General features: G+C 28.3%; 1 protein-coding gene across 1 annotated transcript; it reads left to right on the plus strand.

Annotated features, from left to right (window-relative positions):
- The first annotated feature begins 13,447 nt into the window (after nt 1-13,447).
- Nucleotides 13,448-14,930, plus strand: LOC118044759 (two-component response regulator ARR5). Its single transcript, XM_035053221.2, has 5 exons — nt 13,448-13,841; nt 13,926-14,026; nt 14,155-14,232; nt 14,322-14,392; nt 14,469-14,930. The coding sequence occupies exons 1-5, from the start codon at nt 13,664-13,666 to the stop codon at nt 14,833-14,835; spliced, it is 795 nt and encodes a 264-aa protein (XP_034909112.1). The 5' UTR covers nt 13,448-13,663; the 3' UTR covers nt 14,836-14,930.
- Nucleotides 14,931-15,418: the final 488 nt, after the last annotated feature.

Consider the following 15,418-nt stretch of genomic DNA (forward strand, 5'->3'; position numbering starts at 1 on the left):
ACATCCATTAACCTGCATATGTAGGGGCTATTATAATGACCCAAAAACATGTGAAAATAAGCTGTTGTGACAACTATAAATGTGTGATATTAGGAGCTCTAGTGATATCATAAAAAGTGTTTAAAATGTGGGCTATTATGGCAACCATAAATGTGTGAAATGTTAATCATAAAAGTTATAAGTGGGTATATATGTAGATAGTTATGGCCAAACGAATACATGTATATGTTAAAGTTATCACACTAAAAACATGAACATGTATAAATGATGATATTGGGACCTAATATATTCGAATAATAATTTGAAAAAAATATGGCAAGATCGTAAGTCTTATTAAAATTAGTGAAATTTCTTGTTTAAAGAATTTGGGAGGACTTAAGAAATTAACTATGATTAATTGAACTATTTTAACATTTTAAAAAAATATATTAAGGTATGAGGAAAATTATGAATAGAATTGAGTTAAATTAAATGGACAAGCTGGAGCAATTACATGTAGAGTTAATGACTTTGTGAGAATTTAAGTAAACCCCCAATTTTAAATAAAAATAAAATAAAATAAAATAAAATAATTCTTAGTACAATTAATTCTAAAGGTTAACCAAAACAGGATACCCGTTTAAATGAAAAAAACACTCAAATTAAATAAAAAAAAAAGGATTATGGTAATTTGAGGGGACAATGAGGTGGTATAGAAATGTTATTGACTTCCTTGGAAAGCCAGGTAGCCGGCCAAAGAAAAGAAAAAAAGAGTGGGATTTGTTTCATCTTTACTTACAGAAATAGGGCACAAATGGATTGTTTCACCAAAATAATGACTATACAAGGGAATGGTGGTGAGAAATTAGTATTTAATGGAGAAAGGAAGGTGATACCTAGTTGCATGATTCTAGTAATGACAGTTGAGAAAATGATAAATAAATAAAAACAAGGGTTATCTATTTAGTAAGCTCATAAGAAAGAAATGAAAAAGGGTAGAATAAAGTTGAGTAGCATCCCTGTTATGAGAGAATATCTGGATGTGTTACCAAAATTATTACCAGGATTGTTCCTAGTTCGAGAGATTGAAGTTTCAATTAAAATACTACCAGGAACCACTTATATAGCGCATTCTTCCTATAGGATGGCGCCTGCAGAGTTGGTCAAGTTGAAGGTTCAACTCCAAGAGTTGCTAGATAAAAGGTTTATTTGGCCTAGTAATTCATAATGAAAAGTTCCAGTACTGTTTGTAAATAAGAAATATGATTTGTTTGATCCATTAAAAGGGACTAAGGCATTCTCGGAGATATACTTGAGATCAAGGTACCATCAGTTGGGGATCAGAAAACAAGATGTACCAAAAACATCCTTTTGAATTCGTTATGGACATTACGAGTTTTTGGTAATGCTTTTTAGGCTAACTAATGGCCCAACAATATTTATGGATCTAATGAACCGGATTTTTCAACCATTTATAAACTAACATGTGGTAGTATTTATTGGTGATATATTGGTATACTCAAGTTCTTATATGGAGCATGAACGCCATTTTAGGAATGTATTGGAGATTTAAAGGGAGAATCGATTGTATGTTAAATTGGATGATGCAAGTTTTAATTAAAGGAAGTAATCTTTTGGGGCATGTTATATCATTCAAAGAGATATTTATGGATCCAATGAAAGTGAAAGTTGTATTAAGATGTGAAGACCCGCTACTGTAACTGAGATCCGTACCTTTTTAGGTCTAGCAGGATATTTTTGGAGATTTATAAAAGGCTTCTCTATAATAATTCCCTTTGACTCGTAAGGAAGTAATTCTCTATAATAAAGGCTTGAAGGATCTTTGTTAACACAAATTAAAGTTTGTTTTATATAACGGGATAATGTATTTAAAGCTTAATTGTTAGGTGAGAAAGTGAGGAAGGTTAGGGAAAAGGTAAATCAAGGTGGCGAAACAACTTTTCAAATCTTAAATGACGGGTTAATGGCTATTAGTAGACTTATATATTTGTCTGGTGATAAGACCTTTAAAGAAGAAGTGCTAAGGGAGGCTTAGGAATCCCATTTTGTATGGTATCCCAAGAGTATCAAGATGTAATATATTGGTCCTATATTGCCAGGGGATATCATTGTAGCTTGACCGCAACATGGAATAGGAGCAAACATGTCATGATTGATAGTTAGGTGTACACACCTTATTAGTTTTACTTAGGAATAACTTGTATTTCTAAATTGGAAACTCATTATATATGTAATTTACATATAAAGTGTGAAAGGGTAATGGTACAAAAGAAAGGAAAAGAGGTGGATATTATTAATCATCTCGCGTAATACGAGTTAATAATGTCAATGTAACTATATTGATATCAACATTTAATTAAATTTGCTTAGCTGTTTTAAAATTGGAAGGTTAATGATATCAATGAGGTTGCATTGATACCGATAATATTGTGAAAAGATAAATGTTAAAGATGACTTGATTAGCCACTCTAGGTATTGGAGGCTAATAATACCAATGAGGTTGTATTGGCATCGACATGAACTATTACTTGATTAGCTATCCCGAATAATGAAGGCTAATAATGTCAATGTGATTACATTGGCATAGACGTTCACTATATTCAATTAGTGATACTCCTGATTAGTCATCTAGTTGGTGATGACTAATGATATTGGTATTAGAATTAATATCAACATTAATTAGTCGACATGGGTTATGGTTAACCAATGATGTTAGGGCATTTGGTATCAACAATTATTGTATGAAGATAGATGATATTGATATGGCTTTACGAGGAAAAAAAAAAAGAAAACTATGAGAAAGATATGCTGAAACATATTAGTTGTAGTCTTGTACTAGTTTGATATAGTGAATATTGGATTGAGGAAAACAAAATATAAATAGTTTATTATTGTTTGCTATTTTTTTTTTCTAGGGCCTTCATCTTCCTAACCAAGTAAACCTATTTTATCTACCTATGTCCTTATAGACTAGGTGTATTTTGCTCCTTTGGGTTTGTGATGCCTAACATTTGAATTTAGTCTATATAAAGATATGGATGACTATTCACCTATCACTTGAATATTTTGGATTAATATATGGTCACTTAACTCTTTTAATTCTCTAATTTGCCTTATTATATTGTTGAGAAATTATGTTTAATATCATTATAATATGGTGCAATTGCCTTTTATATTATCAAGAAATCATGCTTGATGTAATGATGATGTGATGCTTGATTGATCTAGGAAGGTTGGATCAAAGTTTGAAAGCCTATATAGAGTATTAAACAGGTTGTTGCCGATAACTTAAGATGTTCAAAATATAGGGGAAATTCTTCAAAATTTTGATAGAAATTTCTATATAAATATGTCAAAAATGTATACGATGTCCCAAAAATTAAGGATGTTACAATTCGAATTTTTTTTGTGTGAAATTATAAAAAGTATATGTGGTTAATATTGATGCATGGTATAAACTCCATGAAATAAGTTTTTGATATACTAATTAAGATACCTCATGTAAATGTTACGAGGGGCATTCCTAGAGGGAGTTCATAGGACCAAAGTATCATGTAGGTTCTCGATACCTTAAAACTAAAATATTATTTAAATTATAATCACAATTTTCTTTAAATGCATTTTGATTTTATTTGGAAAATGTTAAATTATTGAATAAACTAGTTATCCTAATTAATAGGACTAGTGCCTTGTTTAATAGGCTATTGGAGAAATTAGTTACCTTGTTAATGAGATTAATGCCCTAGTAAATGGGCAATGAGAGAAACCAGTTAATTTGGTAATGAGACAAATGTTCGATTTAGGCTATAAAGGACATTGATATGTCCTTAAATCATGCTAATTGTATTAATTTGTAAGGTTAAGGGTAAAATAACAAATTAATTATTTAGTAATTGATGTGGTAAATATATAAAAGATATAATAGTAAATAATCATTATGTATAAAATTGATTGAATTGTTATTAAATAATTTTTTGAGTACCTCGTAACATTGTGTCAAGTAGTAGATCATGTATATGTTTTTTTTTTTTTTTAATCAAATTATGTAAATGGAAGAAATGAATATTTTGCTTTGTAATGTAATTTTGTATCAAAAAATGTGTATATATCTAAATAAAATATGTACACATGGAATGTTATGTAAATTAGTTGGGGTTGTTTCACGAGTTATTACAGAACTAGTTACTCAGTAATAGAGTTAGTGTATGGTAATGGACAGTAGAACTAGATTACTCAGGAATAGGACTAGTGTTTGATAAAAGGTTAGTGACATCAATTTGTCTATATATCATGATATTGAACCTATCTTATAAGGTAAAGTATATGGATGAATTATACATGGGTTGAAAATAATAAGCTTATAATTTTTATCAAAATCTATCTAATGAGCTTAATGATCATGAATAAGTTTTAATTCTCACATGGATGTATTATGTTTTAAATTAGCAAAATAATGTATTTATCAGATTTTACTTGCACTATTATCCCTGAGCCTATATCTATATTACTATCTTGTGATATAATTATTGTAAATCGTTGGTGTTAAATTGATTTGTATACTATTCTTGAAATGTGTTGACTTAAAATAAGGTCTAGGATGATTGGATCATGATTATAGTATTGGATTGGATATTGATGAAGATGTCAATAACTTGCTAGAGTCCAAGTATAAGGAAAACTTTGCTGGAATTTTTATGGAGTATATATTAAATTATTTTAAAAAATAGTTTTGCAAAATTGTATCTGAATGGTTGAGGTTGCATATAAAATAATTAATAAGTTATTTGGTTAACCAATTGACAATAATAATAACATGTAAAGGAGAAAGGTGAATATGAGTTTAATTGTGTTGATAGGTTAATGATTAGATATTAAGTTAGCCCTACCGATAAAGTTTAACGGAAAATAAAGATGATTTGAGCACGTCGTGCAACTATAGAAGTAATGGAAGATTATGTAATAAATCATAAATAATATAAGTGGACATGAAATAATTGGGGTGTTATATGGACTAAAGTACAAGATATCATAGATGTAATTAATGCTAGGGAAGTACAAAGGTGACATGAATTAAATATTTTTTTTAATTAAATAATGATGTGAATTACACATGATTACGCAATGAGTTATGATAAATATTAAAGGTGATTGAGAAAGCTAGAGATCATATGATTTATATCTGTGAAGGAAACAAATTATGGGGTAAATTTCATGAGTTGTGAAGTAATAATATTAATATAAATTGAATATATTCATGAAGTAGAAATAGTTATGAAATAACCTCGATGTAAAAACAAATATTATATGAAAATGTTTGAATGAGACCAATCAATTTTAAAGTTGTAAGAAATAAATCTTATAATGATGTGTTAAATTAGATTATGAATGAAACAATTATCATAATGCAATGATAGTATGATGATTAAAATGATGGGAAGAAAAATCATCTAGGAATAATGAAAAATGTAAGATGTTAGAAATTGATATAAGATTAACATTCTTAAAGAGAATTTTATTAAATTTATTTTTGATCATATAACTATTAAATGGTAGTACACAAATGTTTAATATGATTTATTTTGTAATTTTGTCTATGTCATAGGTAAATTCCTTTGAGGACATCCATTTCTTAAGGTCATTGAGCTACCTAGTATTATACATAAAGAATATTTATATTTTTCAGAAAAAGAAAAAACTTAAAAGAAGTTAATGTAGATATAATTTTAACAAGAGTTGTAATAAATTGTATACATTTATAAAATTATTGAAAGGTTATTGAGACTTTTCTCATATATATAGAAAAAGAAATTTACTTGAATTTCTACGTATTTAATCATAGAAATTAAGTACAAACACAAAAGAAAGTCGGGGTGTTACAATCTATATGGATATTAAGGAGTGGATTAAACAATAAAAAAGTTTGGTATAACATTAAAATTATTAAAAGAATGATGGGGAAATTGATAACATTAAAATCCTTAGAGGTCAATTTATAAATAGGTAAAATAAGGAAATACCTTTTTTCTTCTCCCATTAAGGCTAGTAGCAAGGTTAAGAAAGGGAGTTGGGGTTTTTGGGATTTTTTTCTTCATATTTCTTGAAAATTCTCTTTAAAAGTAGTAGTTTTAGAAAATCAGAAGGGTTTGAGAGTGGTCAAAGAGGGAAAGTGATTGATTTTAGTGGGTTTACATGTTTGGAAGAGAAAATCTGGTGTTAGAAAAAAAGGAAAGTAAAGATGAAAGAAAGTTTAATTTTTCCTTCAAATTTCTCTTTTATTCTTTGTTATTTCAAGGTAAGAACATCTTTTATTGTGTTTAGTTTTTGAAAATTTTGGCATATTAAGGTTTAAAGTGATGTTTTGGTATTATGGAAAAATAGATTTTTGTGGTTGTGATGATTGTAAGGGTTTTTTTTTTTGTTGTTGTTAAAAGCATGAATAAAGATAGGGTAAACAGAAAAATTGAACAAATTTAAAGAAAAATTCATTCCCTTACAAAGAGACATGTTAAGCTAGAGAGGGAAAGTACAAGGGAATTTTGTTTGGGGTTTTTTATATATATAATTGATGAGTTATATGGGTTTAATTAAACTAATTATGTTGAAATTGAATGTTTAATAAATTTAAAAAAAAAAGAGGGGGAGAAGGCCTTTAATGCTGACCAATTGTAGGAATTAGGTGAAACAAATAGGATAAATAGCGATGAAACCTATTAAATGGTGAATTATTTTGTAGTATTAAACAATTGATAATTGATAAGAAAAGAATACTTAAATTTATAACATGAAATGTGAATAGGAATGATATCCATTTGGAATTATTAAAGACTTATTGGATAAAAGGGAAGGCCAAATAGGATCCTTAATTGTGTTTATGGAAATATTGATAGTATTGCTTATGGTATTATAAGGGACATCACTGCACGAAGACCATAGATGAGAGGTCCATGACCTTCACGTGCAACCACCATGCCTAAAATAAATTACTTAGCAATTCATTCTATCTTTTTTATTATTTATTGTTTTACCTGAAATAAATTTCAAGGAAATAGATTATGTAGAAATTTGTTAAAAAAAGTGAATGTGGAAGGAGGAAATCTGATTAGTCGTCCAAGGAACTTGGAGACTGATGAAAGTAGCGAAATTAATATCGGTCATAATGAGATTTTCATGATAAAAGAAAATAATTATATAAAAAAAAGTAAATAATTAATTAGTCATTTAAAGTAAGAAATAATAGTAGCAATGTGAGAAACAACATAAATTGATTAGTCACTTGAAGAAAATAAAAAGATGACTAATGATAACGATGAATATCTTTGTCAGCATAGTTTTTAGACCTGATCTAGGTTCCGGGTTTTGACCGGATCGTCCAGGTCAATTTTTTTTTTAAAAAAATCAAAACGACGTCGTTTTAGTAAAAAAAAAATCAACGAGTTGCAACCGGGTTTTTTATTGGGTCTCGCTAGATCAATCAAGTCGCCAGGTCAACCCGCCGGGTCACACCTGATTTGTTTTTCCCTGTTTTTTCTTCAACTCAACCCGATTCCAATCCTGGGTCGGCTAGGTCCCGAGACGACCCGCCGGGCCGGGTTTCAAAACTATAATTGTTAATGTAGATTAATTCTAAGACTTGAGAATAATTAGCTATCAAAGAGTAAATATAATTATAGCAGTAATTATTCTAAGGCGAAGTTTGTGTTATATTAATTATATATTTATGTTATGTATTATAGGTTCATTCCAAACACGCCGAGGTCGAGAATAGAGTGATTTGTTATTATGATCTTTTTTGTTATAATTGAGGTAGTTATATAACTTTTTTTTTGGATTAATGTATTAGGATCTAAAACTTAATAAATTAATGACATTGAACTCATGTATAACTTTCTAGTTAATACATCAGTTCAACATGTTTAACTTTCAAGTTTACATATGGTGACATGTAATTTATTAGCTAATATTTTGTAGTTATATATATATATATATATATATATATATATATATATTGTTGTTATAATTTCTTTAATCTTGAAAGATAATTAGTAATATAACGTAACTTTTTGTGCTATATAAGGAGAATAAATAGTACATATTAATGAATATAGTTTATTTGAAATTGTGGTGATCATTGAAAAATATCAGATGATTGGATTGTATGATAAAAAATGGTTAATATGAAAATTAATAAGATTGATAACATGGTAGTGTTACCAACTAAGGAAAATGCTGCTATATTTAAAAAAAAAAAAAAGATTCCATGGTAAATCCGATATTAATGTGAATGTTTTAACTCTGGAAACTTGAAAGAAAAAAAATAGGTTTATTACACTAAATATTCTTTTTACGTTTAAAATTTTTCTTATTCAATCCATAAGTGTAGCATGACCTATAAAATAGTAAATATTGTTTTTTCTAAACAATTTCAAGAATATACCCTTACATTAATATTAAAATGGTGTATTAGTAAATTTTTATAAACTTTGATCCTAAAATTAGATTTCAAAAGATTAAAAAGAAAAAAAAACTTATTTAATCACTAAACCAACCACTTAAGATTCAATAGCTATTAAAAGAAAAGAAAAATCAAATTTCAGATTAATTCAAATCAAATTTTCTCACTTAGCACCATTAAGTTGCACTCATTAATTTATTACCTACTAAATGCTTATTAATTTGCTTAATGAGACAAAAAACCTTGGTTCTGTTGAGTAAAAGAACATCTCAAATTATGGGTGAAAAAACGTAAGAGAATACATATTTGAAACAAAAACAAAATAAAACACAAGATGATGGTGCATGACATGTAGGACAAAGCAATAGGCTAATCACTGATCACATAAGTGTGTTAGGATAAAGTAATCTAATCAGAAACAAAAACACATTAAAAAAAAAAAAAAAAAAAACATCGTCCAGTTTTGCTAGTCACTATGTACGCTCCTGAACAGTAAAATTAACGATTTTTTTTTTTTTTAAAAAAAGTAGTATAGTAAATTAAAAGTTTTGATAAAATAATATTATTTAAAAAAATTGTGAAATAGCATTATTTTATTTTGTTGCGCTCCTGACATGCAACATTTACTAAATGCATTTTTAACCGTGATAACTGCCACCCGGTCGACTGGTTGGATACAGTTGTATAATCGGTTAACTGTTTCATACAAAAACTATAATTTTATGTGTAAAAATATATATTTTTGTCCAACTTGTAGACTAAAAAAGGGACTCCAATTCAAATCTTAAGAAGTTATTGTTTACACAGTAGTTTTCATGGATAATTATGAGCAGTCAAGCGTGAGTTTGTTATATAACTAAAAGAAGACCTGCCCTAAACATATTATATAGATGACCTAACAAATGCATTTATGAACTAATGAGACATGTCTAGGTTCGGAAGTAGGTTTAGTCACTCCAAACCAAAATGATGGCTCAAAAAAACTATAACTTTTGATCTGATCGTTGGATCGTGCTCAAATTTTTATAGAAATTTTAAAATGTCATTTTCCTTACATTAGTTATGGAATAGTTACTTTGACCATCAGATCTTCAGATTTCAAAATCCTCACCTTCGAACCTTGGTTTTAGGAGTTTTGACAATTTTGTGATTTGTTTTTACAAACTAATTAACTAGTTTAGCGAACCAGTCAACCAGTTAGTCTTGAATTTAAATAGATATTACATTTGTAAATCGCAATATGAATTAAAATTTTATCACGGTTCTCAATTGCAACATTTAAAAGTGTGCTATTTTTCAAAACTTTTCATTTTTGTGTCATTTCGTCATTTGCTTGCATTTTATATGATAATTTCCCAATTTATCTAAAACTAACGAGTATTATTTTTCTTTATCACTTAAAGAAAAACTAATAAAATAACATAGTACAAAAAATATTTAAGAAAGTAACATAGTTTAGCTAGGACTCGCGATTTACAAGTGTCATTTATGACTCTTTTCGATTCTAAAAATAAGTTGACACAATTTACAATTAAAAAAAAGAGAGAGAGGAGAAGGGAGAGAGAGAGAGAGAGAAACCTAGAGACACACCGAAACTCCGATGACGACACCACTAAAAAAAGATATCGATGAGACAAATCCAATGACACCAAGGAATGTAAAAAATGGTGACCATAGTGGGTCACACGAGCCGTCCAAATATGTCAAGACTCATTTTCCCTTGGATGACTCGTGTTGCACATTTCGGTCATCGTTGGTGACCTTCCTTTACATCGTTTGATTCGTCTTGTCGAGATTTTTTTAATGGTACTGATTGTGTTATTATCAGAGCTTTGGTGTGTCTCCAGAGTATTTTTATTTTTTCTTTTTGCTTTTGTGAAGAAAGGGAGAGAGAAAAAAAATTAAAAAAATAATAATCTCAGAGGCATACCAAAGCTCTAATAATAACACCACTGATGTCATTGGAAAGATCTCAAGGATATGAATCCAATGACATCAGGGAATGTTATCAACAATAACCAGAGTGTGTCATACAAGCTATTTGAAGGCAAATAAGCCTTGATATATTTGGATAGCTCGTATGAGCCATTTCGATCATCATAGGTGATTTTTTTTATATCATTGGATTTATTTCATTGTGATCTTTCCAACAATATTTGTAGTGTCTTCAAGAGTTTTGATATATTTACATATAATGCTTCTTTTTTCTTTCCTTATTTTTCTCTTTTTTCTATTTTATTATTGTAAATTATTTCAGTGGTGCATTCTTAAATATTTTTTTTGTACTGTATTTTTTTTTTTAAGTTCTAGATTAAAAAAAAAAAAAAGAAACTCCAAAATTAACTGCTCGGTAGTGTAATAATGTTTGAGCAGAAGCATTCCTTGTTATTAGGATTCCTTGTCGGTCATTTCCGTGTACAGAATTGACGGCGTGGTCCTCAACGGACCCCTCGGTCAACTTCCTACGTCCCACGCATCTCTACACTTGCCAATATCTCGCGGCTCGAGTGTTTTATCACGAGATATATAGGTTTGGCTTTCATGCTGATTTGGAGATCTCAACAAAGTGAATTTCAGAATCTGAGCGTTGTGGCGGGAGAAAAAATATATACTTGTACGAATAAAAGGACAGATCCCAAAATTTCTTGAAGAGAGAAACTAAAGATTTTGTTTTTAGTGAGAAAAAACAAAAAACAAGCTAATTTTGGCTTTTAAATATTTTTTTAAAAAATTAAAAAATAATACAGTTAAAAAATTAATCAAATAGCACGGTTTCTATATATTGCAACGAAAAAAACATAATTTTTATAGCTTGTTGATATTTAAAATAAAAATATTTAATAAAAAATAAAATAAATAGAGAGAAGATAAAAAAATAAAATAAAATAAAATTTCAGGAATATATTGAATTTCAGATTACAATATTATCATAAATATCTTGACAAAAAAGCTCTAGTAACACCGAAAATAACTTTAATAGGCCGCACTAGTCACTGAAAGATAGATAATAGTTCACTTGTCTTTAACGACAAGTGTGACCTACTTGAGTCACTGTTGGTGATTTTTTTCATGTCATTTGATATATTTTATTGAAATTTTTCTAATAATACTGATGATGTTATAATTAAAATTTTGATTCGTCTTTAATTTTTTTTTTTCATTTTCTCTTTTTTATCTCCTCTCTCATGCTCATTTAAATTTTTTTTATTAGATGCCATTATTTTGTATAGCCAGAAATATAAATGTTGCCCTTTTCATTTGCAACATGTATATATTATATTATTTCGCAATAAATTTGTTTAATTATGTTATTCCACCAATATTTTTAATTAACAGTGCTGATAAAAAAAAAAATGACCACGAAATGAAAGAGACATGTAGGCATTGCATTTACAATTATACTAGCATACAATATAAGGATTTTTTTATTCAATTATAAGTTATTGTTTGGTTACTATTACAAAACAAAAAAATGATAATTGAAAAAAATAAAAAAAATATCATAAATATAGATGTGTTTAACAATGATATACAAGATATAATGAATATATTTTGTTTAATTGATGAGGGGTAAACAATAAAAAATTAAAAAAAATATTCTAATTATGATATTCTGCCAATATTTTTAATTAAGTGTAATAATATTTTTTTAAAAAAATAACAACCAAATGAAAGAGCCATGTAGGCATTGAATTTACAATTATACTAGCATAGCATACAATTTTCTTTATTCAATTATAAGTCATTGTTTAGTTATTATTACATAACAAAAACAAGAATGATAACCGGGAAAATAAAATAAAAAAAACAAATATCATAAATATAGATGTGTTTATTAGTGATATACAAGATATAATGAATATCTTTATATTTTGTTTAATTAACGAGGGATAAAAAAAAATTAAAAATTACAAAAGAATATGTTTTACCCTAGATATATATTACTAAAACTTACAATATTTGGAACAATAAATAAATATTCTTATTTTACTTTAGTTTATAATGAATGTTATTTTTAAAAAACTAACTTAAAATAAAGATTTTTTTGCTCATCAAAATCATGCTAACAAAGATTTGTAATCATCATATGAAGATATTTATTTTTCTAAAAATTAATATAATATAATTATATCTTACTTAGTTACTAAAATCATTTTTCAAATATATCCGATAACAAATCAAATAATTAAACTAGTTGTATGTTAAGTAAAATATTTATACCAATACATTAAAATCTAGCATAGTTGAAAATATAAAATAACAACGTTATCATAAATGCAATTTTTTTTTATTATCATTCTTTGAAAACATGATTGATTTTCATTTTATTTAAATTATTTATATTTATTTTTCAATAACAATTTTCGTTTTCTTTTGTATTGTTAAAAAAATCAATCATTAAGGGGAGAATAAACACACACACACACACACATATATATATTAATAAAAAATCACTCTTTGATTAATTAAAAATTATTTACACTAATTCATTCAATTTTTTTTAATTATTATAAATTATTAAGTTGTATAAAATAATTTATTATTTATTTTGAGCATTTTATTTTTTAATATTAATTTTATGAAATAAAAAAATCAAACTTTTAATATAATCACATTCTTAAAAGGTATTTTTTTTATATAAAATTATAATATTGATATACAGGTGTGTGATAACAATATATTTGAGAATTACCAAGATAAAGATTTAACGATTTCTTTTAATGACCTCAAAATTTAAACCACCAAGTCAATGTATTATTATTTTTAATCAAAATATACTAAATTGTAAATGATAAGAAATTATTGGGATTGTACATGTCAATAAAAGATTTATCATAAAAATTATTTGTAGATATTGATATATTAAATAATTACTCATACATAATTTGCTTTATACGTAAAAACTAGTTATACATGTGTGTATGTGTTAAATAATATTTAAATAATGGATACAAGTATAAATGAATAATATCTAGATTTTTTTTTAAGTAATCAATAGTGTAAATCGACCTGTGATACCCCTGGTCATCCCTGTTACACATACAGTAGTATTGTTGGCACCATTGGCAAGTGTATCATAGACAGGGAGGGCTGGCAAGGCATATAAAAGCAAAGGGCACAAGAGGCATAGAACCCTGTTCTTGCTTCCTCAGCTCCTCCGAAGGGAAATTGACAGTTTTTTTCACCCCCCCCCTCAATTGTAAACTGGATATGAGTTCGAACAGCGTAGCTTCAAATCGTTGGATGTCGGAGAAGATGGACGGCTTCGATCTCTCTCCCAATTCCAATTCAGATAACGAAGAGGAGGGAGTTCATGTACTGGCAGTGGATGATAGTCTTGTTGATCGCAAAGTCATCGAGCGTTTGCTCAAGATTTCTTCTTGTAAAGGTAAGGCTTGACGTCTGTCTCTTCGAGGAGTAATTAAGTATTATTAATTAGAAGTTGATGTTTTGCATTGGGATTTGTTTGCAGTGACAGCAGTGGACAGTGGATGGAGAGCTCTAAAATTGCTTGGATTATTAGACGAAGAAGACAAGAGCAGCAGCTCCTCCTCCTCATCTGCTGGTTTTGATGTGAGTGAAGGAATAATAGTAAATAAATAAATATCAATGATCTTGGACCTTTTCTTTTCTTTTCATTTTCATTTTATTTGCAAAAAAAAAAAAAAAAACTAAATTCCCTGGTTGATTTTATTTATCAGGTGTTGAAGGTGGATCTAATTATTACTGACTACTGTATGCCTGGAATGACAGGATACGAGCTGCTCAAGAAAATCAAGGTTAATTGATTAATTCTTAATCACTAATTGTGTCTCTCCTTTTTAATCAAACAAAGCAAAAATGTTGATAAATTTGGTGTATTGAGCAGGAATCAACTACTTTCAGAGAAATCCCAGTTGTAATTATGTCATCGGAGAACGTGGTGGCTCGAATCGACCGGTATGGTCTTCATTGCTCAATCAGAAATTTTCAGTTCTGTGTTTTTTCTTAATTATTTAGAATCGATCGAAAACAGATGTTTGGAGGAAGGAGCTGAGGATTTCATAGTGAAGCCAGTGAAATTATCAGACGTTAAACGTATAAGAGATTACATGGCAAGCAGAGAGGTCAGATCAGTTCAAAACCAGGAGGAGAGAAGCAGCAGCAATATCAACAAGAGAAAATTACAAGAGTGTTTTGATCTATCTTTATCTTCATCGCCACCCTCTATTTCATCATCATCATCATCATCATCATCATCATCATCATCCTCGTTATCATATCCGTCACGGTCTCCGTCTCTGACGCCATCTCCACCATCGTTGTTTTCTTCATCAGCGCCGTGTTCTCCCTCGTCGTTAGATTCTCCGACTAGACGGCTCAAAATGACGGGCTTTGATTAGATCCTTACCGTCATACCCATCCTCATTTGATTTACGGACACTCCAATTAGACAATGTTGCCATTCTCCGATAATTTTAACGGTTTTTGATGCGAATTACATAGCTTTTTACTCTTTTGGCCCGATTTCTTTTTTTCTTTTCTTTTTTTTGGCTGGAGGTTTTCCATTATTTATGAGGCATGAATTGGTGCAGATTTAATACCGATAGGTAGGAATTGATTGGAGGTAAAATACTTGTGCGAATTCCAGTTTGATTGGTGGATTTTTTTAATGAAATATTAAAAAGAATGCGTAATTTCAAATCCATTGGCACGATATAATAAATCTGATAATACATAGTTCATTAGAAGAGGAGTTTTATTAAAGTAAATTCGATGAGTAGGGACAGACTTGATAATTCCCCACCTTAACCCTTGAAGATTTTTTAACCCAACTCAGGGGTCAAATTTGATATCTCTTGATCTTTCTTCTTAATATTTAGAACAAGTTTTAAATTAAATTATATAGCTTTAGTGTGATTTGATTAATTTGATATGTTAAAAAAAACTTAAATAACATATTAGAATATAATTTATTTTAAAAAT

This window comes from Populus alba, chromosome 10, assembly GCF_005239225.2.
Source record: "Populus alba chromosome 10, ASM523922v2, whole genome shotgun sequence".
NCBI lineage: Eukaryota > Viridiplantae > Streptophyta > Magnoliopsida > Malpighiales > Salicaceae > Populus > Populus alba.

Coding starts and splice junctions, on each gene's coding strand:
- LOC118044759 (XM_035053221.2), top strand. CDS start 13,664: ATGAGTTCGAACAGCGTAGCTTCAAATCGTTGGATGTCGGAGAAGATG. Junction 14,027..14,154: donor CCTCATCTGCTGGTTTTGAT/GTGAGTGAAGGA, acceptor TTTATTTATCAG/GTGTTGAAGGTGGATCTAAT. Junction 14,233..14,321: donor AGCTGCTCAAGAAAATCAAG/GTTAATTGATTA, acceptor TGTATTGAGCAG/GAATCAACTACTTTCAGAGA.